Here is a 27,745-nt window from a genome sequence, read left to right as displayed (position 1 = left end):
AATTACTTATGAAGCAGACACTCGACTACAAGATGAGGACCTAGAATCATATACAAATATACCCACATATTTCCTTATTCTATGTGGTGTCTATATCTGTTTAGTCTATAAGCCTATTTTCATTAAAAAATAACTTTTCCCAAGTACTAGCAGATACCACTGCTTATGCTGTTGTGAAGTATGGCATATTCTGAGAAGAGCCAGCCTGTTCTGTAACAGTAGTATCATTTAATGTTCATTTTTAGAAAGGCAAAGAACTGCTAGTATATCAAGTATATATATATTATAGACATATACACAGAAACATGTTGAGTATCTTTACCCAAAATGCTTGAGGCAGTAAGTGTTTTAGATTTCATATTTTTTCAGATTTTGAAATATTTGAATTACACAAGTTGAGCATCCTTAATCTGGAAATCCAAAATTTCAAATGCTCCAGTACATTTTTCTTTTGAGCATCATATTCACACTCAAGAAGTTTTGGAATTCAGAGCATTTGAGATTTTGGATTTGGTATACACAAGTCTATACATAGATGCACACATTTATATACATATACTGTATCTTATATACTCTATCTTATTTGTAAATAAAATATTTTAGGCCAGGCATGGTGGCTCTCGCCTGTAATCCCAGCACTTTGAGAGGCAAAGGCAGGCAGATCATGAGGTCAGGAGATCGAGACCATCCTGGACAACATGATGAAACCCCAACTTTACCAAAAACACAAAATATTAGCTGGGCATGGTGGCGCAACTAATTCTAGTTATTCAGGAGGCTGAGGTAGGAGAATCACTTGAACCAGGGAGCTGGAGGTTGCAATGAGCTGAGACTGCGCCACTGCACTCCAGCCTGGTGACAGAGAGAGACTCCATCTCAAATAATAATAATAATAATAATAATAATAATAATTCCTCCTTCCTTCAATCCAGCCATCCATGATATCAGGATATGCAGAAATGCCCAAGAGTTTTCAGGTTAGCATGGCAGCCCCCCCTTGATGTAAGCAGAGGCTCACAAAGGCAAGATAGTAGAGACATGGTGACTTTTGGTCATCAGAGGGATGGCATTGACAAGTTCTGGTGCCAAAAATAGTTGAGCTGGCAGATGGCTACCAACCTAACACAGGATAACAAGTTTCTTCCTGAGCATAAAGTCTATGACCACCTCCAACCCCACTGTGTTCCCTAATCTGAATAAACTCTTTGTTGAAAATCAATGTACAAACAAGTGCATTCTTCTGAAGATACCACTGTGCACTCACATTCCCCCAAACAGAACATCCTGAGCCCACCTCTGCATGAGATGTATGAGGGGGACTTTCCATAAATACTCCCCAAGAATACATTTTGGGTGGGAAAAGTATTTCCAAAAAGTGAAGCGAGGCATATAAGTTGTTGAAATCTGTATTTCAGTCTAATACTGGCACTATTCTTCATAGTAAAGCTGTAATAAATAATACTACACTATTCAAAAAATCAAATTCAGAAAGGATGCTCTCAAAAAACTGCATTAAAGACTTGCAGAGTTACATATAGAACTCTGTCTAAGAAACCCTCACACACTTAAAATTAGTTTCCTTAGTCCTCCACCAAATTCTTGTATTATTCTGTTCAGATTTTTTTTATTGTAGTAACAAATCCATAAAGAAAATTTATTTTTGTTATTATGAGTCTTCTCATTAGGTAAGTAACATTTTTCAGAGGTAGAACATAATTTTCTATTTGAACATTTCCTTTTGTTGTTACTGTTAAACAGTTTTGTGAAACAATGAGCCGTAGTAGCTGTGAGTGACACTCAAGGCATCGCTAATCACGCTATAAAGATATCCCTAGTGATACTTTTAAGATATCCCAACTCAAACTCTAAAACATATTGGATCACATCAAGATATCCCAGAATCACACTTTTAGGATATTCAGAGTCATACAACTACTTTAAATCACAAACACTTAAAATAGAAAATTAGTCACAGCACCAACGAGTCATTTCTGAATTATAAAACTAGTGAGAACAAAGTCCCTAAATGAAACACTGTAGTAAAATCACTGAGATACAGGCTGAGTAACATGGGGAAATCCCGTCTCTACAAAAAATAGTAGAGTTAGCTGGGGGTGGTAGCACACGCCTATGGTCCCAGCTACTTGGGTGGCTGAGGTGGGAAGATTGCTTGAGCCTGGGAGGCAGAAGCTGCAGTGAGCCCAGATCTTACCACTGTACTCCAGCCTGGGTGACTGAAACCCTGTCTAAAAAAAGAAAGAAAGAAACCACTGATATAAATTCTACTCTCCGAAAAACTCTTCAGCCCTAAACAAAATTTAAAAAGCAATCAGAATTTGGGGCATTCCTTCCTTGCTCTATGCCTGGAGAAAATATCTTTACTTAAAAGATTCTGGCAAAACAACTAGGACTCATTCCAAGTGCTTCCTCACACCATTATGTTGCTACCTCCATCTACACAGAAGGGTTTAGGAAGACAATATTCATTTTGATATATTTATGAAATGCCTACTAAATTGCAAGAAACTGTGCTAGGCATTATAAAGAGAAGTAATGATATTCTCACAGCTCAGTGATTTCTTACATGCATATACATTGCAGCATAGAACAACATGTAATAAATATGGTATAAAGTGTCAGAAGAGCTTGGACGCCAGAGTTAAACATCAATTCTGGGGAGATCAGGGAGCCTTTATATAAAATACATCACCTGAGCTATATAAACTAACTGGAGAAAATGAGGGTAGTGAGTTATGGGGTGAGGGTAGTTCATAAAGGTATGGAGGTAAAAGAGAGTATTTGTTGAAGAACAAAGGAAGAGCAGAGTCATGTGGTGAAGCTTAGGATACATGAAGGAGGGCTGGATGCAGTGGCTCATGCCTGTAATCTTGGCACTTTGGGAGGCTGAGGTGGGTGGATCACCTGAGGTCAGGAGTTCAAGACCACCCTGGCCAACATGGGGAAACCACATCTCTAATAAAAATACAAGAATTAGCTTGGGATGGTGGTGTATACCAGTAATCCCATCTACTTGGGATCCTGGGGCAGAAGCATTGCTTGAACCCAGGAGGTGAAGGTTACAGCGGGCCCAGATTGTACTACTGCACTCCAGCCTGGGTGACAGAGCAAGACTCAGTCTCAAAAAAAAAAAAAAAAAAGATATACAAAGGAGAGTGGTGGTGAAGGCAAAGCCTACTTAATTTTGGAGAAGAAAATAAGGTGTCCCAATCTCTGGCTTTGGTAGCTCAGATTTCTTTAATTTGGTATGGAATTGCTATCCTGCAGTCTTTTATCAAAGGTAGTGCCACAAACAGAAAGGTGTTTAAGATTAATCTGAGGGTGCAAGGTAAATGAAGAGAGCCCAGGGTTAAAAAAAAAAGCTGTTCCCAATTAAAAAAAAAAAAATGAAGGAAGCCAATACGCACCAAGCACTGATAATATTTCATTTAATTATAGCAAAATACATGGTATCTTATTTAATCCTATTAATTCAGCTATAATACATTTTCATAGATAAGAAAACTGCAGCAATTCAACAACGGTTGGTGGAGCAGAAACACAAAGCTGACTGACGGAAAATTACTCAGATTTAGAGAACTGAGGAGACAAACATGCCAGAAGAGGAAGGGAAAAATCTATGGTCTTTGTGAGTACAAATGTAGAAGTGACTGATACAGAATCTACCAGGTATAAATAAAAAATAGACATGAAGAAAATTTAGACATTAAAATCCAGCATCCTATAGAACAGTCATAAATTAGACTCAAGGCAGATGAAGAACAAATCCAGTTAAAGTGGATAAGCTAGATGTTTAAAAAGGTTGTATTCAAATAAGGAAACCTAAGATCTCAGAAATAGAACAGTTTTAAAGTAACGAGATTCCACCATTCTCTGGTGGAAATAGGGAAGTTGACCATGGACCTCTGTTTCCACAGTTGAGAAAACAGAAGAAAAATTAACTCAGGGTGGCATGTGAAAAGTCTAAAATAATGATGATGGGTGAGAGGATGAAGAGAAAAACCATGCTTCTGGTATTAAAGTCACTAAGGTTTAAAAAAAAAAAAAAGCTGAAGAACTCAGAGACTCACTGATAGCAAACAGAGAATAAGGCAATACAAACAGATGACTGGTACATCCCCAAGAAGACATTTTGAGGAGTATTTGTGATGAAACCAGTGTCACCTGTAATCCTAAAGAACTAGAAAAAATGCTTTTTTTTTTTTAACTTACTTCGAATTCAGGAAAAATAAAAATTAAAAAAGGAATTGCCTTTATTACCCCTAGCCAGATCCATTATCCTTTTAAAACCAGAGTAATATTATTTCAAGAATTGATGATGATGGCCACTGGCTCTAACTTTCAAGATGTCTTCCTCAGCCAAACGAGGTCATTCACAGCTGCAGGTAGGAGCCTAACACTGACACGGGTTTTTCAGTCTCACAAATAGGGCTCAATGTGTGATCTCCAAAATTTGACTTTCAATACAAAATAAATGGCAAAATGCAACTTCCTCAAATTTAATCAGAGTTAAATAATACTATATTATTTGCTAAAGTTGAACTATTTTGTCTTCATCTACTTTCAATAATCTGTAAAGTTACACATGATTTTCATGATAAATCTTAAAATTATCTTGAATAAGTTTCTCTAGACAAAACCAGATTGTAAGAATGTAATATCCAATATATGCTTTTCCTTATATACAACACACACACACACACACACACACACACACACACACACACACACTCTGCAAAGGTCAAAACAGCCTAAATTTCTAAAACAGGATTCCTGATAACAAATAGGCAGTTGAAGGTGAAAGAACAAGACCAAGTCTATAGTTCATGTAACTTTCCACTTCAAAGTGAAATGGAAAATTACACTTGGCTTTGTTCCATTTTTCCAATTTTCACAAAAGTATTTAAACATATCAGTCTTCTAAATCACATCTTTCCTTTTCGCTGGGATAAAGTTTGATTTTTACTTTTCTACTTAACTCACCCAGATTTTAAATAAATTAATTAAATTATTCAATAAAATAAAAAAACCCTGCCAATTAATTTATAGACAGATTTAACTGTTTTGATAAATAAGAAAGTATTACATTTTTAGAGTAATTAGTAACTTCTGGAAACTCAAATTTAAAGAAGCAGCTTAAAGTGGGAAGAACAATTTGTAAAAAAAAAAAAAAAAAAAAAAGGGAATTTCCTAGGGGTCACTGGGCTTGTTTTGTTAGTTTGGTTTACAAAATCAATATAATCGATGGCCATTCCTTCAGGAAAGGCTTGTTTTTAAAAACTTGTGAAATAACTAATAAAATATGAAATCGTTCCGAATTTCAAGTCATTTAATTGGGCTTGTGGAATTTATGGCACTGACAATAAAACATTGGTAGAAAAATTTTACCACCATTTTAGCACTCTTTTTTTTTTTTAACAGGTAACTAAAACAGAGTGATAAATGGAGTGTTTTGTCAAAGAACAAACATCAAGATGTATATCACAGAGGCTTTCAGTGGTGGAATAAGAAAGGGAGGTCCTGATATTTCATTCACTCCAGCATACCTGCCATGAACAGTAGTAGATTTGATAATATCCCCAGGTAGAACCACTGAGAGTTCAATGTCTTTATCTATCATGTTTTCCTTCTGTTCCATGATGAAAGTGGTGGATTCTACAGAATCAGCAGCTGAAGAGACATCAACGTATTTGGTCTCAGCTGGAGGAAGGGGTGCCTTGGCTTTTGGTTTTCTCCTAAAATATAAAGAAAACACAAAATATACTTTATTTTTAAAGTAAACTTTTAATATGATCTAATTTTATAAACTCCAAAATGTATATATGTATCCAGTTTTCACATCTAGAAAAAAATGTTCAAAAATGTTAACTGTTAGTGTTGGATGGTGGAATTCGGAATTTTTTCCTTTTCCAGTCAGCATTTTGTTTTGAATACAATGCCTACATTTCCTCGAAATAAAAAGAAACATGATAAATAAATTTTATATTTACTGTGTGTTCATTATAGCAAGCCAAGAGAATTTAATTTCTTTGATGAGATAAATTATAAAAATCCTTACAGTTTCAGGATAGAGATCAGTATTTCATTCTCTCATTTCATAATAACTCTTACCTTTGGGCCTTTCACCGTGTTTGTTTCTGATCTAGTATGTTCTGCCTCTTTATTCAGAAAAATCCTACCTTATCCTTCAAAGGTTAGCTAAATCCACCCCACTTGCCCCAAACTATCCCTTCACAAAATTTCTTCCTTCTTTAAATTGATATATCACATACAACCAATTCCATAGATGTAACTTTTTAAATATTTTTTTCTGGGCACCAGTTTCATATCTCTACATACATTTATAACTCCCTGCAAAAAAAAAGAAGCATAAAGCATGCTAGCCAGGTGTGGTGGCACACAGCTGAGATCCCGGCTACTCAGCAGACTGAAGTGGGAGGATCCACTGAGTCTAGGAGTTTGAGTCCAGCCTGGGCAACATGGTGAGACCCTATCTCAAAGAAAGCAAGCAAGAACGAAGCATGCTATGGATGGCTGTATTTCCCACTATACCTAGCAATGAATTATGATGGGTTGTTTGAGAAATGTCTACTTCAATGAAAAATATTACAAATAATTTTCTAATAAATATTTTTGCATCATCAAGATAACCTCTTACCTAACATATCAGAAATAGGAGACATTCTGAACTTACATAGGCCAATTCAATGATTTGATGGGTTGAAAAAAAATAAAATGTGAAAATAAACTATAAGTAATGACAAATTTATGTTTTTATTTAAAACACTGTCAAATTTTTTAAAAATATTATTTTATAAAAGGCTAATTGGTTTTAGAAGAATGAATACTAATTCTTTCTACTCGGAAATATATAGATTTAAATTCCTCCTGTTTTTCTTTGCTAGGGAAACATAGGAACCAAACAAGATCAAAAGGCATCTTTATAAGTTAATATGTAACATCCACCCGCTCGGTATTTTCAAAATTTAAGGTCTCATAACTCCAACTCCTTTAACATATGACTCATCATGAAAAAAAGCAAGATTCCTTGCTTCATTGTACACTATAAATTCATTTACTAAAATAACAAGCCCTTGACTCTTAGTGGTATAATAATAGAAATACATTGTACTTCAGAAAAGACTTATTTTACAAGAGCAACAAAACTACATTTTAAAAACTGCTATAATGAATGAAAGCTAATAAAACTCTGTGTAAAGAAAAATGCCCCCCAATGTCAAATTTCAATTTTTAAATCTTCAGAAGTTGACCACTCATGTATAACAAATATTTATTTTGGAAAGGTAAAGATGAGCAAGACTCAGTTCCTATTCCTGAGGGTTCGTAACCCCAAAGGATTGACAAGCAGGCAAAATATCGTCAAATTTGATGGCTGCTCTAACACAGGTATGCAGATATTGCAGCTTTGGGTCACAGGAATAAAGTGTAACTTTCCTAGGAATCCAGAAATGTTTTGCAGATGGGAAACATGAGCTGGGCTTTGAGGAATGTGTAGAAACACAGAGCAAAGGCAAGAAATAACTGATATTTCAGGCAGAGGAAAGTGAATACAGCCATAAAAGAAAATGGTACTTTTTAGAACTCAATGGTTTGATAAAGTTGCACAGAGCAGTCAAAGAGATGAGAAATCAGTGAATCAGCTGAAACATTTTATAAGTAAGATAATTCAGTAAGGTGGGTTGCTACAAAGTTCATATCCTACAGTGTCAGTAGCCTACATAAATATCAGCAAAAACTAGTCAGAAAGTACAAGGAAAGAAAAGGTTCCTTTGGTATTAGCAACAAAAATGAATTTTAAAAAGACTCTCCAGGTATTTCCATCTTAACCGATCACATTTCTTTCATTTGTCCAGGTCAAATCTTGGTTCTCACAAACATTTATCCAATCCACCTACAAATTCCATCAGCTTTTTACCATAAATAGACCCAGAATCCACCAGTAACATGGATCACCGAACACCTCTGCTCAAGCTGCCAACTGATATCCCTGCTCCTAAACTTGTCACTTCGTAATCTAATCTCAACATAGCAACCAGAGTGATCTTCTTAAAATACAAATTAGAAGACTAAACTTTCAGGATCATTTCTACAGTTCATTGCCACACAGTTTCTCTGAATGTGTTGATAAATAGGTAAATAAAATAATGAAATAAAATACAAGTCAGATCACTGCCTCACTTCCCACATTCTCCAAAGATTTCCTACTTCAACCAGAAAAAGATCTAGAGTGCTATACAAATGTTCCTCTACTTATGATGGGGTTACAACCACATAAATCCACCTGAAATTGAAAATATAAGTCAAAAATACACCAAATACCCCCAATAAACCAATCATAGAATCAGAAAAATCATAATTCAACCATCATAACTCCAGATGTCCCTCAATTTATGATAAGGTTACATGTTGATAAACCCACAGTAAAGTAGAAAAATCATACATCCAACCATGACGAGCAGGGGACCAACTGTAATAGGTCCTTCCTTCCTCCCTTACCTCCAGCCTCTCTAGTCTCTCACCTAAGACTCTCTCCCTAGGCTCACTGCATCCAGTCTCAGGCTTCGTGCCTTTTCCTTGAGCACATCTAGAATGCAAGGCCCTCTACAGAATCTGCTCCTGACCTTAACACCCTCATCTCTCTGCTTTACTTTTGGCCACAGGGTTAATGAGCAACATACTTATCATGTCTCCTTCCATTAAAGGGTAATGAATTCCATGAGAGTAGGGACCTGTCTCCACCACCTTGTCCACACATTTACAAATGCACAGAATTTCTGCGACCATGCCTGCTGCGTAGTAGGCACTGATATTTGCTGAAAGAGTGAATTCAATGACTACTTTCCACAGAAGATGTACTATCTAAGCCTAAAATTGGGAAGGAAAAGAGTCCTTACCACTACAGAATAAAATGAGCTTTTATATCAGGATTGTCTGGGATAAAAAAAAAAACTGATTATGTCTTATTTTTTATAAGACGAATGAAAAAATACACACTGGTTTTATTAGCAAGGGATAACTGAGAACTTGGCAATTCTGGGGAAGTGTCCCTGTCTACTGCACTCACTGCACACGGCAATGAACTCTGACTCACAGTTGTGATGTCTATGTGTGTGACGGTTTTACTTCCTTAGGTAGTTTGAGTCTGTGATGAAAATCCATCTCTAAGCACTATACATAAGGCAATTTCTTTTAAGACAGGGAAAGTAGGACAAAGCACTAGTTGAAAAACCATTCACACAGAAATTTTCTTTGAGACAGGGACTGGCTCTGTTGCCCAGACTGGAGTGCAGTGGCAGATCTCAGCTCAGTGCAGCCTCTACCTCCCAGGTTCAAGCAATTCTCATGCCTCAGCCTCCTGGGTAGCTGGGACTACAGGCACATGCCCAGCTAACTTTTGTATTTTTACTAGAGATGGGGTTTTGCCATGTTGGCCAGGCTGGTCTCGAACTCCTGAGCTCAAGCAATCCTCTTACCTCAGCCTCCCAAAGTGCTGGGATTACAGGCATGAGCCACAGCACCCGGCCATTTACACAATATTTCTAGGAAAAATATCCTAATATCCACAGTTGTTACACAATTTAATCATATATTTGTTACTTTTGTTTCTGAAAAATGGAAAGGAATGTTAATAAGATCAAGATATTTCCACAATGAATGAGCAATACACCTGAGAAGATGCTACGTGTAATTAAATAACAAATGCAAAAGGAAAAAGAAGGGTCATCAAACAGATGGTAACTTTGAAAACTTAGGTCAACAAAAAGCAGCTGAGCCCAGCTGTGTGGAGTGGGGAGCAGGATCAAGGTATGCTTCAAAGAGACAAGAGACAAGAGACTCAGGTCTTGAAAGAAAAGTAGAATTTAGATAAGAGCCTGTAGGATCAATTATATGTTAGTTCCCAATCGTGCTCCATACACATTTAATTTATGAATGTGTTTATCTAGCTTGCTTACTACATAGTCCAGTCTAGTGAAAAGAATACCAGGTGGAAGTCTGGATTTGGCCTGATTCCTAAGTAGCTTTAAGACTTTAACTTATCTGACCTTTTAGTCACCAGCAAAATTTTGAAAATATCGTTACCTACTCACAACTCTCCTAATACTATTTTTTTGGTCAGAGACTCTGAAGTAATAACAAAATTGTCAACCAAAGTTAAAAGTACAGTGAAAATAACCAAATGTGTATTATAACCTAAATATAGGAAATTCTAATAATAAAAAATAAAGAGAAAAAAGTAACATTAACATTCAACAGCAACTATACTTAAGAATATTATGTTTTAAAAAAATATTTAAATATTTAAAAATCATAGTAACTGCCATTGAAGCCTCCTCACCCCTTTTAAACAGGAATGTCTGAGCCAGTTTTCCTATCAAATAGATTTTCACATACACTTTTTTCACCAGTGGCCTTGTTTGACTATTAGTGTCTACTTTTTAGAGGCTTTTACCATTAACAGTAAACAATAGCAAATTTCACATAAGGGTGAGTGGAGAGGAGGTTATACTGGAAAGATATTTATAATAAGAACACTCCCCACATCAGGGCAAACATTCATTATTCAAGCTTAAAAATAACAAGCTACTAAGTTATTGTTTGTGTAAATCATTGCTTTATTATAATTATCTCAATATTATACTCAATATTAATGATGAAAATTAAGGCAAATTTTGCATTATTCAATAATATATTTTGAAAATATCAGAACTTCCCTTTAACACATAATTCAATTAGTGTCCTACTTCTATTGCTGATTGGTCTTTTATCATTTTGATTTACAGGACACTCCAAAATCGTGTGCCCATTGTAATCATTACTCCATTACTGTAAATATAATATCTTAAAATGAATAAAAAGTGAGAATAAAAGAGCTCAGCAAAACACAATTCTAGTCTTCATTTGAAAAAGCAAAGGTTTAAAATGCTATGAGATATACTCACATCCTTAATAAGCTACTCAACTACAATGGGATCTCATCAGTTTGCTATATTTAACATATTTATGAAGTATTTTTATAGATTTATTCAGTAAAGCTATAAAAAATATGGCTTCAGTATTCGAGACAAAAATATAAGAACAAATTATCAGTCTTAACAATAGGCTTTTAAAGTATTGCAGTCTAAGGACCAAAAATAAAATTAACAGTAACCCTCTCTCAACACAGAGTACTACCAAACATAGGATTTATTGTAAGTGTTGATGAGGCAGTCCTTCAAAATAAATGGCAGTGTTTTCATGGCCACTAAACTATGTATTTCAATTATAAATTGAAGACCAAGTTCTCAACACAATTTCTCATTTTCTCTGTCTGGGTTTAATGAAACAACAGAAGAATTTACTAAATAAGATTTGTCCAGAGGTGGGCATAACATTGTATTATGTGCTCAAGGGAATACAATTAGAAACAATAAAAGCACTCTTTTCTTGATGAACCTAATTTCAAAGACTTAATATGACAAAAGGACTTGAAAAGATATGCAGTAATGAAAATTGACAAGGAAAACCCAAGACATTATGTGACTCTTAAATTGCCTTTTTATTTTCATGGTTGCCAATGACCTATGAGGGTCCAAATCACAGACAATTATCTGTCTCATCTTGGTCACAAGAGCACATTTCACAGCTGCTCAAGTCCTCTGTGAGGAATTCTATTCCCTTGACTTCTTTGTGTGGGCACACAATCTATTGTTTTCTTCCTTCTTCATTGCCACTCCTCAGTCACCTCATCCTCACCTCCTCTGATTTCTAAATGTTGAGCACCCCAAGGTTGTCCATTCTCTGCCTTTTTCTTTTCTCTTTCTACAACCCCCACCTCCAAGTGACTTCATAAAACTCCATGGCTTTAAATATCACTATATGTCAGTGGCTGTCAAATTCACATCTTCAACCCTGACTTGTTTACTGAGTTTTGACTTTTTCACCCAATAATCTCATGGTCATCTCCATTTGGATGTACCATAGGTATCTCAAATGTTATATAACCAAAATCTGATTCTCTTCTTTATCTCTAATTATTATTATTATTATTATATTATTCCCCTATTTTATTCCCCATCTCTACAAATGGCTCCACAAACTACCCAGTTAACTCAAGCAATAAAACCTCAAGCAGGCATATTTTAATTCCTCTCTGTCCCTTACTTCCTATTTCCAATCCATTAACAAGTCCCTGGGATCTAAACTCTAAAACATATCCTGAGCTTCTGTACTTTTCACCAGCTCCCTGCTGTCACCCTGGTAATTAAGGCATCATCCTTTTTTGCCCAAACTGCTTCAATAGCCTTTTCACCGGTCTCTCCTGTTTCTCCTCTTGTTCCTTAACATCTGTTCTTCTCTATAGTAGTCAGAGTGATCTTTTAAATATGTATGCCATTAGGTCAGTGGGGGAGAAAAACAAGAAAAAATATGTAAATCAGATCACATCTCTCTAATCCTTCATTGGCCTTCCAGTGCATTGATGAACCCAAATTCTTTTCCTTGGCTTATAGGCCCCAGATGAGCTAGCCTGGTGGTTCTCAAAGTATAGTTTTAGAGCAGCAGCAGTAGTACTTGGGAACTTCTTAGAAATGCAAAATGTAAGGCTGCAGTACCCAAGACACACATAATCAGAAACACTGAGGGCAGGGCCTCACACTCCGCATTTGACAACTCTCCACGTGATTCTGATGTATGGTAAAGTCTGAGAACCATTTAGCCAATCTCAGCTTCCCTCTCCATACTCCAGTTTCAATGCCCTGTGTAATTCATGCTGGCATTTCTTCCTTTCCTGAAATAGACCCAGTCTCTTCACATCCAAGGGCTTGCATAGCTTTGCCCTCTGCCCATAATGCTTTTAATCAGAAAACTTCAAACTGCCTGCTCCTTGAGCTCATTCAGAATACAGATAAAATATTTCCTTCTCTTAGAGGTATTCTCTAACCACTTAAAAGAGGTACCAAGGCCCAACCCCACCCATTGTGGCCCACCCTTCACATAGCCCTGCTTGGTCCCCATCACATTTATCACTATCTGAAGTCATCCTGTTCATTTACTTATTTCCTTGTTTATTATTTGGGCCCAGAATAAAAATTCCTGGAGGGCTGGGACCTGGTCTGTCTCATTCTCCACTGACACCTAGAACTGTAACTAGCACAAGATGGGGTTCTCTGTGAACATTTTAAAGAATTTAATTGAGGAAAAAAGGGAGGGAAGGTCATATTAGTTTAATGGGTCTATAGAAGAGTAAAAACTTGGGGGGGGCAGTTGCTGAGTCAACTTATTCTGTAGCCAGAGGTGTAAGAAGTCATTCATGAATATCTACTGCTAAGTTCTGAAAAGGTGCTTTTGGTATACATTTAATCTTATAAAGCCATTGCTACTGCTATTTAGCTGGGGTTTACAGAAGTTCAAGACATTTGCCCCAAAGCGCAGAGAACAAAATGAAAACCCACCAAATCCCCTCGCCAATAACCCTAGCAAAGACCATCTAAATAAGTCCCAACATTTAAATAAGCCACAAAGAGATCCACATGGGTAAAACAACTCAATCCTCAGGAAGTTTCTAAATGCTTTTCCTATCTGGGGGGAAAAAAGGGGTAAGGATTAAATTGAGACTGACAAAATTCTAGAATGGTAAGAAGCCTCCCTCATTTTGCCCAGATGCTCAGTAATTTGCCTCAGGCCATACAATCTGTGGGGCAAGAATGAACAGCTTCATCTGTAGCTTCCTCTGACCAATGACAATCATAATTAATATCAGAAAAGAATAATCTAATTTTTTATTTTTAAGAATGAGACTCATCTTTCAGTTACACTTTGTATAATGTACCAAGCAAGGAGGTAGTGGTTATTCTTCACATCCAAGCAAGTACTATGGAATGCTAGTGTCATATCCCAATGGTAAGTGCCAAAAAGGACACAAGGTAAAATAGTTTTTATCCAGTATCAACAGTAGCTAACCCTTGAGTGTTGACTGTTAGAAAATGTTTTTACCTGCACTAACTCATGTCCTTACCACACTATATAAAGCAAGTCCTGCCACTTCCACATTCCAGACGAAGGTGACATGCAGAGAGATTAAGGAACTTGCCTCAACTTCCTTAGCCAGTAAGCGGTGGAGCTGAAATTAAAACACAAGGTGTCTAATTCTAAAGTCAGTGCTCTTTACTACCACATTACATCATTTATTTGAGAGCTGAAACATTCCTCAAAATAAACAACAAAAAGTAAAGGAGCAAAAGTCAACTAGTGAATGAGAAAAAACAATGTGGTTATTGAATATCTTCTAAGTCCTGTACAGGTGCTTTCTGTCTACATTTAATCTTATGAGGCAGTTGCCGCTGCCATTTAGCTAGGGTTTACCAAGCTTTAAGAAATTTGCCCCAGTGCAAGAGAACATGGGACAACTACAAATAAAAATCCACCAAATCTCCCTCAAGTAATCCTAGAAAGGCCATCTAAATAAGCCCCAACATTTAAATAAGAAAGCAGATGCCAGGTGTGCCCATACCCCAGCCCTACCACTCAGACAGTTACTTTCCAGCTGAGGTTGGAGAAACAATATAGTGGACATCAGAAACCCTAGGGATATTGTAAATGGCCACATGAGTTACCATAAGTAAGTCACTTTATTTCTCTGGTCTTCCATTTTCTCATTTATAATATACAGGTATTGAATGAAATGATCCTACATCCCTTTACTTCTAACATACAAATATTTAAGCACAATTTTGTTTAGACTGGAAATGGAAACAAGATAGTTAGGACTAGGGTCAGGGCACAGTGGCTGCACTAATTTATGAGTACCATTTGGTTGAAAGAGTCACACGGACAGGACGCCGACTCCTGGGGAGTTCTTCCTATGCTGAGAACATTTCTGCTACTGGTGAGGAAAGGGTCTCCTCTGAGGCTCATAGGAAATGGAAGTCTGGAAAATGGAATCCATTTCCAAGTGCTTTTCATTCTCTTGGCATTCACACTAGGAAAAGATGACGAAGAGAATGGAAAATTCAAAGGAAAATTTTGAAAAGCTCTTGTTTCAGTCTCCCACACTCAATTATTTTACATTTCAACACCTGGAATACCAAGTCCCTACCACAAGCCATTCATCACTTCAGACTTCTGCCCCCATAGCACCTCCACTCAAGTCTAACCAATAATCCAAAGTCACATCAATTATATCCCATGTTTCTGCCACCTTAAATCTCTCTCTCCCCGGTGCACGCAAAAAATTCAGAGATTTCTATTATCTTAAATACTACTTGCCTGCTTCTTCCAAGTACCTTGTCATTACCCTCCTTCTGGGTCTCTGCTGTCCACTATGGTGGCAATGTGGCTATTGAGCACCTGAAGCATAATTAGTGTGTCTGAGGGATGACAGTTTTAGTTTATTTAGTTTTAATTTGAACTTTAAAGCTTATAATTGATTCAGTTATTGGAAAATGTTTAAGTATATCTGGGACAACTTGAGTATGGGAATTTATTTATTTATACTTTTTAGACAGAGTCTCACTCCATCACCCAGGTTGGAGGGGAGTGGTGTGATCTCGGCTCACTGCAAACTCTGCCTGCCGGGTAGCTGGAATTATAGGCATATAACACCATGCCCAGCTAATTTTTGTAGAGACAGGGTTGCACCTTGTTGGCTAAGCTGGTCGTGAACTCCTGTGCTCAAATGATCCACTCGCCTTGGCCTCCCAAAGTGCTGTGGTTACAGGTGTGAGCCATTGCGCTGGCACAGAATCTATTTATTTAAGTATAAATTTCATGACATCTAAATACAGATCAGGTATTTCTAATGAAAATATAACATCTGAGCTGAGAAGTGCTCTGAGTATAAAATACACACTATGTTCCATAGACTTAGTAATAGGTATTAAATATCTATTAATAATTATTGTATGTTGACTACATGTTAAAATGATAACATTTTTATACACTCAGTTTAATGAAATACATTTACCATGGTGGGCTGCCTCTAAGATGATCTGACTTTGCTTCCTTGTGCAATCCCCTCCCTTTGAATGTGGGCTGGACTTAGTGACTCACTTCCAGTAAACAGAATGCAGCAACAGTGATGGGCTGTCATTTCTGACATAGGTTACCAAAAAACTATGGTGTAGTTTTAGGTTCCCTGCTGCTCTGAGAGAATCCAGCTGCCCGATGGGGAGTCCCATGTGGCAACTGACATCTCAGGCCAATAAAATCTCTCCCCAGCAGACTTGAGCCCAAGCATACACCTGACTGCAGTCTCACCACTCAACCAGTAAACTAGAGAATGACAGTTTTTATTTTATTTCATTTCATTTCATTTTTGAAATGGAGTTTCACTCTTATTGCCCAGGCTGGAGTGCAATGGCACGATCTCTGCTTACTGTAACCTCTGCCTTCCAGGTTCAAGCAACTCTCCTGCCTCAGCCTCCCAAGTAGTTGAGATTACAGGCATGAGCCACCAGGCCTGGCTAATTTTTGTATTTTTAGTAGAGACGGGTTTCTCCATGTTGGTAGTCTGGTCTCGAACTCCCGAACTCAGGTGATCCACCCGTCTTGGCCTCTCAAAGTGCTTGGATTACAGGTGTGAGCCACATGCCCAGCCAAGAATGACAGTTCAACATACACCATGTACCTGAGTTTCAGCTTCAGCTGATTTGACATACTCGCTGTGCTCTAAAGCACTGCAACTGGTATGACCTACATTTAGAGCGTATCCTCTTTGCAATCCAAGAACCTCTGCTGTTTTATACACAGAAGTCTATCTTAAATTATTTTAGTATCTTGCCTATATTTGACAGAAACATGTAGATCCTTTTGTTCAATAATTAGCTATGATCGTCTATCACACCCATCTCTGTGAGATGATATGGAGTAAATCCAAAGACAAGACACAGGTTTCCAGCTGGGCGCAGTGGCTCACACTTGTAATCCTAGCACTTTGGGAGGCCATGGCAGGAGCATCACTTGAACCCAAGAGCCTGGATGATATACTAATACCTCGTCTCTACAAAACAAATTTAAAAATTAGTCTGGCATGTGGTATGCACCTCTAGTCCCAGCTACTTGGTAGGCTGAGCTGGGAGGATTGCTTAAGCCTGGGAGGTCAAGGCTTCAGTGAGCCATGACTGTACCAATGCACTCCAGCCTAGGTGACAGAGCAAGACCCTGTCTGAAATAAATATATATTTTAAAAAAATTTTAATTGCTTTTAAAGACACAGGTTTCCCTCTAGCACGTACAATATGGCAGTAAGTGTAAAGACGTAGCCAAATGACTAGGACAATGCAAGAGTGAAATACCCCAGGGTACCTTGTGCACAGTTTCCAAAGTATATCACATTATCTGCCCGAAGAAAATTTTGAGGCAGAAACCATGAACATAATTTTGGCAATTCTGCTTAGTACAATACCTTTTGCAGAGTATGCTCAATAAATTCCTAAAAATGAATCAACTTAAATACAGTTTCATTAAATTGATTCATTTTCTGTGGTTACACCTCTCTCAAATCTTCCCCTTTTACTACTTTTAAGGAACACAGCAATTATGTAAAGTGGGGCACAGGAACACAATAGAACCTCTTTGTATCATTAGGCCTTTGAGAATAAGGTTAGAGTGAGTAGATGCTTCCCCTTTTACTACTTTTAAGGAACACAGCAATTATGTAAAATGGGGCACAGGAACACAATAGAACCTCTTCGTATCATCAGGCCTTTGAGAATAAGGTTAGAGTGATTAGATGAAGCTTTATTGTAATTTAGTTGTCACGTACCCAGAAAGACGTAACCTGTTCTGTGTTCTAATTCATGCAATAAAAGGGTCATGTAGGTAATGACAGGATTCTTTCAATTTAATTTAGGTCTCAATTCAAAAACTGTTATTTCTTAAATGAAATTAGCTAGTTCGGTTGCTTCTAAATGCCCTTTTAAATTCATGTAAACAAATGGACAGTGTTTATCATCTTGCCATACTTTTCATGTATACAGAAAAAAAATCACTAAGATGTGAAAAGGTAGTTCCCAAATACATCCTAGGCGTTGTTCTGACTTAAGCTGTTATCATTTCAGACCTTTAACAGACATAGGGCCAGCTTTTGTTCACCTTACTCTAAATATATTCTATATATATAGTATATATATATATATATATACCCATATACAAATGTGTGAGTATACATACCTGTATATATGACAGCATGAGAGAGAGAGAGAGAGAGAGAGAGAGAGACGGGGTAAGGATATGAATGTGCTAGTGAATACCATGAGCACTTATTTTCCTTTGGCTTTAACTAGAGGTATATTCCAAATTCACTTGCCAAGTAACTTTTCACAAAGCAACTCTTATTCTCCTTTTTTTTTTTTTGGAGACGGAGTTTCGCTCTTGTTACCCAGGCTGGAGTGCAATGGCACGATCTCGGCTCACTGCAACCTCTGCCTCCTGGGTTCAGGCAATTCTCCTGCCTCAGCCTCCTGAGTAGCTGAGATTACAGGCAAGTGCCACCATGCCCAGCTAATTTTTTGTATTTTTAGTAGAGACGGGGTTTCACCATGTTGACCAGGACGATCTCGATCTCTTGACCTCGTGATCCACCCGCCTCGGCCTCCCAAAGTGCTGGGATTACTGGCGTGAGCCACCGCACCCGGCCCTTATTCTCCTATTTTAAGCAGATATGTATTCCAACAGAAAACATGTAACTCCTAAAAATAATTCTGGTGAGGAATTTTAATATTCACTATGGTAGCCAGTTACTGAGATGCTAAGTAACATAATTCTCTCTCTCTCCATTTCCCTCTACTCATCACCAGGTAATTTATGGGGAAATTTCTTCCACATTTAGTAATATCATCATAATATTTTCAATTCCAAAATCCTGGTTTCTATTTTTCATTTTGCTTATATAGCTAAAATAGTTATAAATGGCAAAATATATTTTATGAAAGTTTATAGGGTAATAGTTTACTCCTGAGCAGCATCTCTAAGTGAATAAATTTATTCTAATATCTATAAATTTAAAATAAGTGCTTTAGATAATAGTTGCATGATTTGGCTTTCACTGTTTTGGGTGGGGAAATGTGGGTGACATGGCAGGGAGAAAACAAAAATATCTAGCTCACTAAATACATACCGTATAATCTCCCAGTGACAGCATTAATGCATTTCAGAAAGGCACAGAGTAATAGAAAAAAAGATATACACTTGAAATTAAAAAGGAAAAAAAAATCTACATTTTAATCACCAAGAGTTATTGATAAAAATCAAGATTTAGACTTGGTTTGTGCCTAGGTCTGCAGTAATAAGTTATTAGATCATTTGATCTCACTGGAACTTCAATTACAAAACTGGAATAACATTTTCTGCCTCTCAAGGTTGCTGAGAGGGTTAAATGGGTAAGGTATATTCATTGTCTAGCACAGTGGTTCTCAAACTTGGCTGCATAATGGACTCATCTACACTGAAGAAAATACTGAGACCTAGGCATCACTTTGAGGTTCTGATTTAATTGGTTTGTGAGGCTTTTTTAAAATCTCCCCAAGAGATTCTAAAGTACAGCCACTTTTGAGAACCACTGGTCTGGTATAATGCCTAGCACACCATAAATATTCAGTTAGACTTAATGATATACCTTCATTGGAACTTTATAAACTCTGATACATGCCTAAAGGTGCTACCTAGGTCATTCACAATTATGTAAACTCAAGGTCTCAGGATCAGTGACTATAACATATCTTAAAAGCAGTCCAAAATTTTAGTAATAAGTTTTTCACATTTAAATCCCTGTTACATTTTTGCTTCCTTTTATCAAAGAGGAAAATTCTCATGAAAGAAACTAAAATGATCTTTTCCTTTATATTTTTTACTGAGATATAATTTACATAAGAAAATGCACAAATATAAGTGAATAGAATTTTATATATACATACACACACCTGTCTGGGTCTTTCTCTCTCAAGGAGCCACCAACACAGACCAAGATATAGGATAGGAAAATATATCTACAAAGTGAAAATTAAATATTAGACCAGGTGTGATGGTTCATGCCTATAGTTTCAGTCACTTGGGAGCCTGAGGTGGGAGGATCACCTGATCCTAGGAGGTCAAGGTTGAAGGTCACACCACTGCACTCCAGTCTGGGCAATAGTGAGAATCTGTCTCAAATAATAATAATAATAATTAAATATTAAATTTCTCATACATGTCCCATAAATGTCCCTGCAATTTCAGTTTTTCTCTGGGTTTTCTTAACTATCTTATAAGGGATGTTTACTTTTTGCATAATTAAGAAAGTCAAATTTCAACAAGGGAAAAAGATGAGAAAAACCTTCAGCAGAAATAGCAATATCAAAGGAGGAGATATAAAATTATTATAAACAAATGAACAAGTTGAGAAAACAGACTTAAAATAAATATCTACAATGAGTCACAAGACAGACAACAACATTTACTGGGCACCCACTGTGCACTCAGTGCTATATAAAGAAATGGTGGGAAGATTAAAGAAATACCATACGAGGCCCTTAGATACCAATAACTTAAAAATGAAATAAGTCCAACTAAACAATAGCAAAGATGCCCTAAACGCACTCAAGGAAATATCTCTACATTAACTGAATGCTTATCTGGTCGCACAAACTATGCCAAACGTTTTATATATAAATCCCTAATAAATACTATCGTGTTTTGAATAGATCCCTAAAATAATTCATAAACATTTATAGGAATGACCAAATAACTTATCTCAATAACAAACCCAAACCACAAAACCATGTCCCAATGCTCACTTGTGATTCCATTCATTCGTGCACAGCTTTCTGCCCATACAAGTGTCAGTAGCAACTGGAATTAACATCATCTACTGAAAGGGTCCTTTGTATTTGTGTTTGTTGCTTTGCAGGCAACATATATGGGAGAATCATTTTGGTTTAGAAAAATTAGTACAAAAAGATCATAAAAATGTGATTGATACTACAATTAGTTTTCTTTTCATGATTAACAAAAAACATGGGAAGAGAGAACTATATGAAACTCTAACCTCTTTTTCCTTTGGGACATAAAATTAAGTATAAAAGGCCTTATTACAAGTACATATTTCTATTTTAAAAAGGCTTATTCATAAAGATTTGAAGAAAAAGTTACTCATTAAAAACAAAATTATCTGTAGTTTTTTTATCTTACTATACTTGCTCTCTAAAGCAATAAAATAATAAATGTAGAAAAAAAAGTTATCCGCCAAAGGAAGTTAAAAAGTTTTAGTTGATTTCTAAAAACACAATTTTCAAACATATGCTAGGTTAGATATCTAGCATTTGAAACATTAAATGTAAGAATTATAATTATTAAAATATATGCACATATACATATTAAAAAGTCAGAATGCATATTGTAGCCAAGCAAGCCTACTGGTAGATTAGCTGACCAAAGTATAAAACCAAAAGCTGCTTTCAAGTCACAATCTGAGTACCCTACTCTCAAATATATAACTCGGGTAAGTATTAAATATTATTGAGTCATCAGACTCTGTTAAAATTTTAAATTCATGTTTGGGCAAACCTATCATTTACCACATACTGATAAAGAAAACTCTCTGAAATAAATTTGCCAAAATAATTTTTTTAGCTACTGGTTTTGACAAATACTAGCTAAAATAACTATTTGGGCATAGTATCTCAGAGTTTAGAAATATTAAAATCAAAGGTAGTGCACTATTTAAAAATCAACTTAAGAGTGGATCTAAATTTGAAACACAAACTTAAAAAATTTATAGGTAAAAACATAAGAAGAAAAATCCTTGAGAACAAAAGTTAGGCCATAGGATTAGATATGACATCAAAGGCACAATCCATAGATTGTGTGTGTGAGTGTGTGTGTGTGTGTATCAAAACATTTGACTTCATCAAAAATTAAAAGGTTTCATTCTGTGAAAGACCCTATTAAGGAGATGAAAATGGGAGACAAAATTTGCAAGTCACATATCCAGCAAAAAGACATGTCTAGCATATACAAGGAACCCTCTAAACTCAACAGCAAGAAACAATCCAGTCATGAGATGGAAAAAAAGTTTAAAATCATTACCAAAGAGGGTAAACGAATGGCAAATGGACACACAAAAAGTTGTTCAACAACATTCTATTAGGAAAATGCAAATTAAAGCTATGAGGAGCTACCACTACACACGTACATTTTAAAATACTGGTAATATCAAGTACAGACAAGAATATGGAGAAATTGGCTCTCTCATATGTAACTTGTATAATGTGAATGCAAGATGGTGAAGGCCACTCTGGAAAACAATTTGGCAGTGTCATATAAAACTAAACATACACATAACATATGACCCAGTAATCTACTCCTGTGTATTCGCACAAGAGAAGTGAAAACTTACATTCACATGATACATGAATATTTATGGTTGATGCCTTCATAAAGGCCCAAATTGGAAACAACCCAAATGTGCTCCACGGGAGAAAAGCAAAAACAATCTGTAATGCATCCATACCACAGAAAACTGCTCAGCAATAAAAAGCAACAAAGTTTTGATACATTTAATTCAGACAGATCTCAAGGGCATTATGCTGACTGAAAACACTCTAGCAGAGTTACATACTGTATGGTTCTACTTATGTAAGAATCTCAAAGGGACAAACTTCAGGTCACAGAAAACAGATCAATGGCAACCAAAGCTGGAGGCATGATGAGACTATAAAGGGTTAACATGAGGGATTTCGTTTGACGTGGTGAAGAGTTCTGTATTCTGATAATGTGCAGTTACATTAATCTACACCTGTGGCAAAATTTCCTAAAACTATAAACATAAATCAACAAACATAATGAAGATTATAGAATGCATGTAACAAGCTGATGAAATCTGAATACGGTCTGTACCTGTGTTAACAGCATTAGTATCAATGTCACCTCCCTGGTTTTGACAACATACTATCATTATATATGATATTATTATTGGGGTAAATCTAGGGGAAGGGCACAGGGAAACTTTCTGCACTATTTCTGTAACTTCGTTCAAACAAACTAGTTAAAAATTAAAAGTTACAATAAAAATATACCTAAGGTAGTGATTCTCAAAATTTGGTAGATATGATATTAGAATCACCTAAGGAACTTGTTCATAATACAGGTTTGCTTGGGTGGCCCTGCTTTGTACCTATTAAATTAAACCTGCATATGGCTCCCAGGTAACATACATTGATAATCTAGCACATTGCAGTTTGAGAACCACTAGACTAAAATAAAGGCAAAGATATTAGAAAAATGATGATCCCCATCAATAACTCTTGCTCTATTTAATGGCTAATTACTAAAGAAGTCCTACCTACACAAGACCTTATTCATGGATTATCTAACTGACTCAAGAGGCTCCCAAAGATACAACAAAAGATATATAATGACATTATGGATCTATTTAATAACGCAAATACTGTTAGTCATAACAAATCTGATATTATATCAATACAGAAGTGAAAATACTGACATAGAAAGCCATGCTTCTAAAACAAAGGTGTGTAGGAAAAATGCAACCTCAATAAGACACAAGCATCACATATTTAAATGTCTATCATTGGCCTTTATGCTTTTATATGAAACATTTATTGTTGTCAAATCATATACAAAAATAAGCATCATTGTATTTGAGTTTAAAGTTTCCTTTGTTTGATATAACTCATGAAAAGATCAACGTAAATATTATTCCATATACAACACAGTAAGAGTTAAAACCCAAGAAGTTTCCAAATCTTCATTTAAATTCTCTCCTAAGAAGATATTCACAGGAACATCCAGATATACAATTTTCACATTTACGTTAGGCAGCTCTGTGCCAAGTACCTACCAGATCCCTTTTACCTTTTATCAGAAAAGAATGAATCACAGTCTTCCCATGATCTCCCAGCAATCTCATAAGAAAAGTAGCAATGCAACTAGAGAATAAATAAAGTCTTAGAATTTATTTCTGAAAGGCTGCTAATCTCTCACTTAAACACTTGCTATAGCCTCTGAAATGCTAGCTCACTTGCTTTCTGCTCTGTGAGGAAAAAAAGTAAGTTCTTTTGGATGAAAAATTATGATCATTATGTAATTATGCTCAAATAGTTCAGCTGATTAATACTGGCCTCAAGTGAATCTTTAATTATAGGCTTAATCCTTCCTTATAGGGCTATTTAACCTGACCATGCTGCTTAGTCACAGGTGACAGCGCCAACCTTGAGCCAGAAAAAATGTGAGCATCACTGGGCAAAATAAAAGTCGACTGAGCATGTATGTTTGAAGGAAGACAAGTCTGTAACAACTCAAGGTACTTTCAATGTAGGTTTGGTCAGTAGTAGCATCTCTTACACCATAGATGAAACAATCAATATACAGTGTCCTAAACAAACCAGAAGAGGTAGTGGGGAACTAGGAAAGAGTGCTGCATTACAAGACAGTATATTTCAATTCTAGTATCAATGCAACATGTACTGAGCTGAGTCTCAGCTGTCTCATTTAATCAATATATTAAATGTATAGTGTATTATACGAGAACAAACTAGGTAGCCTGGTAAAAGTATCTGATCATTTTAAACTGCTGGTATTATTAAAAACGGCATAAAGCAAGGGTGAACAAACTGTGGCCTACAGGCTAAGTTAAGTTTATCACCCTTTAAAAAAAAAGTAAAGTTTTGCTGGAACACAGGCATGCTCATTTGTTTACATATAATCTATGAGTGCTTTCACACAATAACAGAATTGTTATTTTTATGTGACAATGTTATGTTATGTTATGTTTATGTGACAGAGGCCTGCAAAATCTAAAATATTTACTGTCTGGCCATTTACAGGAAAAGGTCACTGATTCTTGGCATAAAGGGTTATATTTCTGATAAAGTTACTATACAATTTTAAAATCCTTAGTTTTACACAAAAGTATACTTCTTACATATCAGGTTTGAAAAAATGTCAAAAATTTGACAACGCACCCTATTGGTAAGGTTGGGAAAACAAGCACTCTCATACCTTGCTAGTGGGACATAAAAATGGAGAAATTTCCCCTACAGAGAAAAATTTAGTAATAACTAACACAATAAAATATGTAGTTACTCTCTGGCCCAATAATCCTACCACCAGAACGTTATCATAAAGACACGTCAGCTTATGGCTTATGCATAACGTTAGTTCTTGAAGCATTTTTGAAAACTAAAGACAAGAAACAAATCAAATAACCATGAATTGTAGACTATATCAAATTATGGTACATCCACTTGATAAAGTATTATGCAATTATGAAAAGGAATGAAAAAGATCATAGACATTCATGTCTGGAATATAGTGACAAATGAAATAAGTGCCTTTAGTATACTATCCTTTGATAAAAAGTGGATGAGGTGCTATATGGAATATAACAGAAACAACGCCAAGACAAAAATAAAAACAATTATCTATGTGGGATGAAAAGAATAGGGAAAAAGTTAGATTTCTACAAATGTATTTTGAAATTTTGTCTTTAAAACCATTAAATGTTTTTAAAGCTTTTATTTTTCTTTTTGTTTGAGACAGGATCTTGCTCTATCATCCAGCCTGGAGTGCAGGGGCACAATTTTGGCTTACAGCCTCAACCTGTTGGGCTCAAGAGATCCTCCTGCCTCAGCCTCTCGAGTAGCTGGAGGCATGTGCCACCACATCTGGCTAATTTTTTTGTTTAGAAGAGATAGGATCTCACTATGTTTATCAGGGTGGTCTTGAACTCCTGGCCTCAAGCAATCCTCCTGCCTTGGCCTCCCAAAGTGTTGAGATTATCAGGCGTGAGCTACCACACCCAACTAGCTTTTCTTTTTTATATGCTCCTACTATGATATATTCTAAAGACAAAAACACTAAGAATTTTAAAACTAACCCGTTGTCTTATTATTAGTAGTAATGGTAACATAATTATTTTGAAACTATTATTCATATAATTGTAAAATATCTTAATGTGTATTATTAGGGGTCAATATTTTCTGAATGATAAGAGATAAACATAAAATTGGAGTTAAATAAAATTACCATGACTTTAAATTTGACTGAATATATTCGTATGAATATAATTTTTTTCTTTCAAAAATGCATATTGGCCAGGCACAGTGGCTCATGCCTGTAATCTCAGCACGTTGGGAGGCTGAGGCAGGAGGATCATGAGGTCAGGAGTTCAAGACTAGCCCGGCCGACATAGTGAAACCTCATCTCTACTAAAAATACAAAAAATTAGCCGGGCATGATGGCAGGCACCTGTAATCCCAGCTACTCGGAAGGCTGAGGCAGGAGAATCACTTGAACCCGGGAGGCAGAGGCTTCAGTGCACCGAGATTGTGCCACTGCACTTCAGCCTGTGAGACAGCGTGAGATTCCATCTCAAAAAAAAAAAACAAATGCATATTATCCAGCTGTCCACTTGAAAGTCACCATCCAGTAGCAAAGAGCATGTACTTAAGATCTGCAAATACATTTTCCACCAAAGGAACCAGGGTTCCTTGAAAAAATGGCTGAGTCCAGGTGTGAGCCAAAAAAGCATATGAGACCTTTCTGGCAAACAGAATGTTCTAGGATCATGGAGGTTATCACAGACTATTGAGGTCATGGCAAAAGGACTCAGCAGGCACCTGGGAGGATCTCTTTCTGGCCTAAGGTAGGATAATTTGAACAGTAAAAGAATGACTACATTGCATTGAAATGTAACATTTATTTTTAAAAATCCATGAGTTATTAATAACTAAACTAGTCACTATGAAGACTGCAAGGGTAGGACATCTCAGCACTATAAAAATGTAGGGACAGAATTAATCAAGCATTTATACTGCCTGAAAAACAGTACATACAGAAATACAACATTTGATGAACAAGGATTTCCTATAAAGAATTCTAGCTTTAAAAAATGCAGAAGTAATAAAAGAATTAGAAAATTACTGGTTTCAATATTTGTTCAAAAACAGCATTAAGCAATCATTCATCAATGAACTCTAAGCCATGAGGTGAGAATTTAACTGGGAACATAATAAATGAATCTGATGGATACCACTTAAATCCACTTTTCAAATTTAGCATCACTAAATATTGGACGGACATAATATGCTTCATGGCATGTTGCAACGAAAAGCACACAATACCACATCTTATCTAAAACATTTACTATGACTCTAACCAAAGAATTAAACAGACTGAAAAACAATATAAACACAACCACAGGAATGTAATTAGCAAGATCCTGAATGTGGGATAGTCTGCAGTTTCAATAATCCAGTAATCAAAATGTAGGAACAAAAAGAAGAGGGCGGGAAAGAACCTGTATAGAATGAGAGATTTAAGTGACATAAACACCAAATGTTAGATACGCCAATCCCATAAAAGATATTTTTTTTAATGTCCTTATCAGTGACAGATATATAACAAAATGTTTATGACTAAAATTGCTATGTGTGGATTTTCTTCAGATGAACAAAGAGGAAAACGTGGAGACAGCTAAGGCAAAATTGGCAAAGGGTTTGTGACTTTTAAAGCTGGGTGAAAAGTGAGTAATGAATACTCCTTTTTTATTTGAAAATTACTAATATAAAACATAAAGTCTTATGTTCTATGGTATACATGAACAAAACAATAATTGAAACACAAAGAAACAAAAGAAATTACTAAAACTGATCAAAAATACATATAGGAATACTGACCTCCTAAATGAAGATCACTTTTGCCTTTTCATCCATAAAATGAAAGGCTGTCTGGAAGA

General features: G+C 36.1%; 1 protein-coding gene across 50 annotated transcripts in view; it reads right to left on the bottom strand.

Moving 5' to 3' along the window:
• Positions 1-27,745, bottom strand: part of COBLL1 (cordon-bleu WH2 repeat protein like 1) — a 164,592-nt gene that overhangs the window by 57,947 nt on the left and 78,900 nt on the right. For all 50 annotated transcript variants that reach the window (XM_035304642.3, XM_035304643.3, XM_078327480.1 and 47 more), the window contains one exon: positions 5,565-5,753. In XM_035304642.3, the coding sequence (XP_035160533.3) occupies positions 5,565-5,753 (189 nt within the window). The remainder of the gene's footprint in view (positions 1-5,564; positions 5,754-27,745) is intronic.

The sequence above is a fragment of the Callithrix jacchus genome, chromosome 6, assembly GCF_049354715.1.
Source record: "Callithrix jacchus isolate 240 chromosome 6, calJac240_pri, whole genome shotgun sequence".
Lineage (NCBI taxonomy): Eukaryota > Metazoa > Chordata > Mammalia > Primates > Cebidae > Callithrix > Callithrix jacchus.
This window is presented reverse-complemented; position numbering and strand designations above follow the sequence as displayed.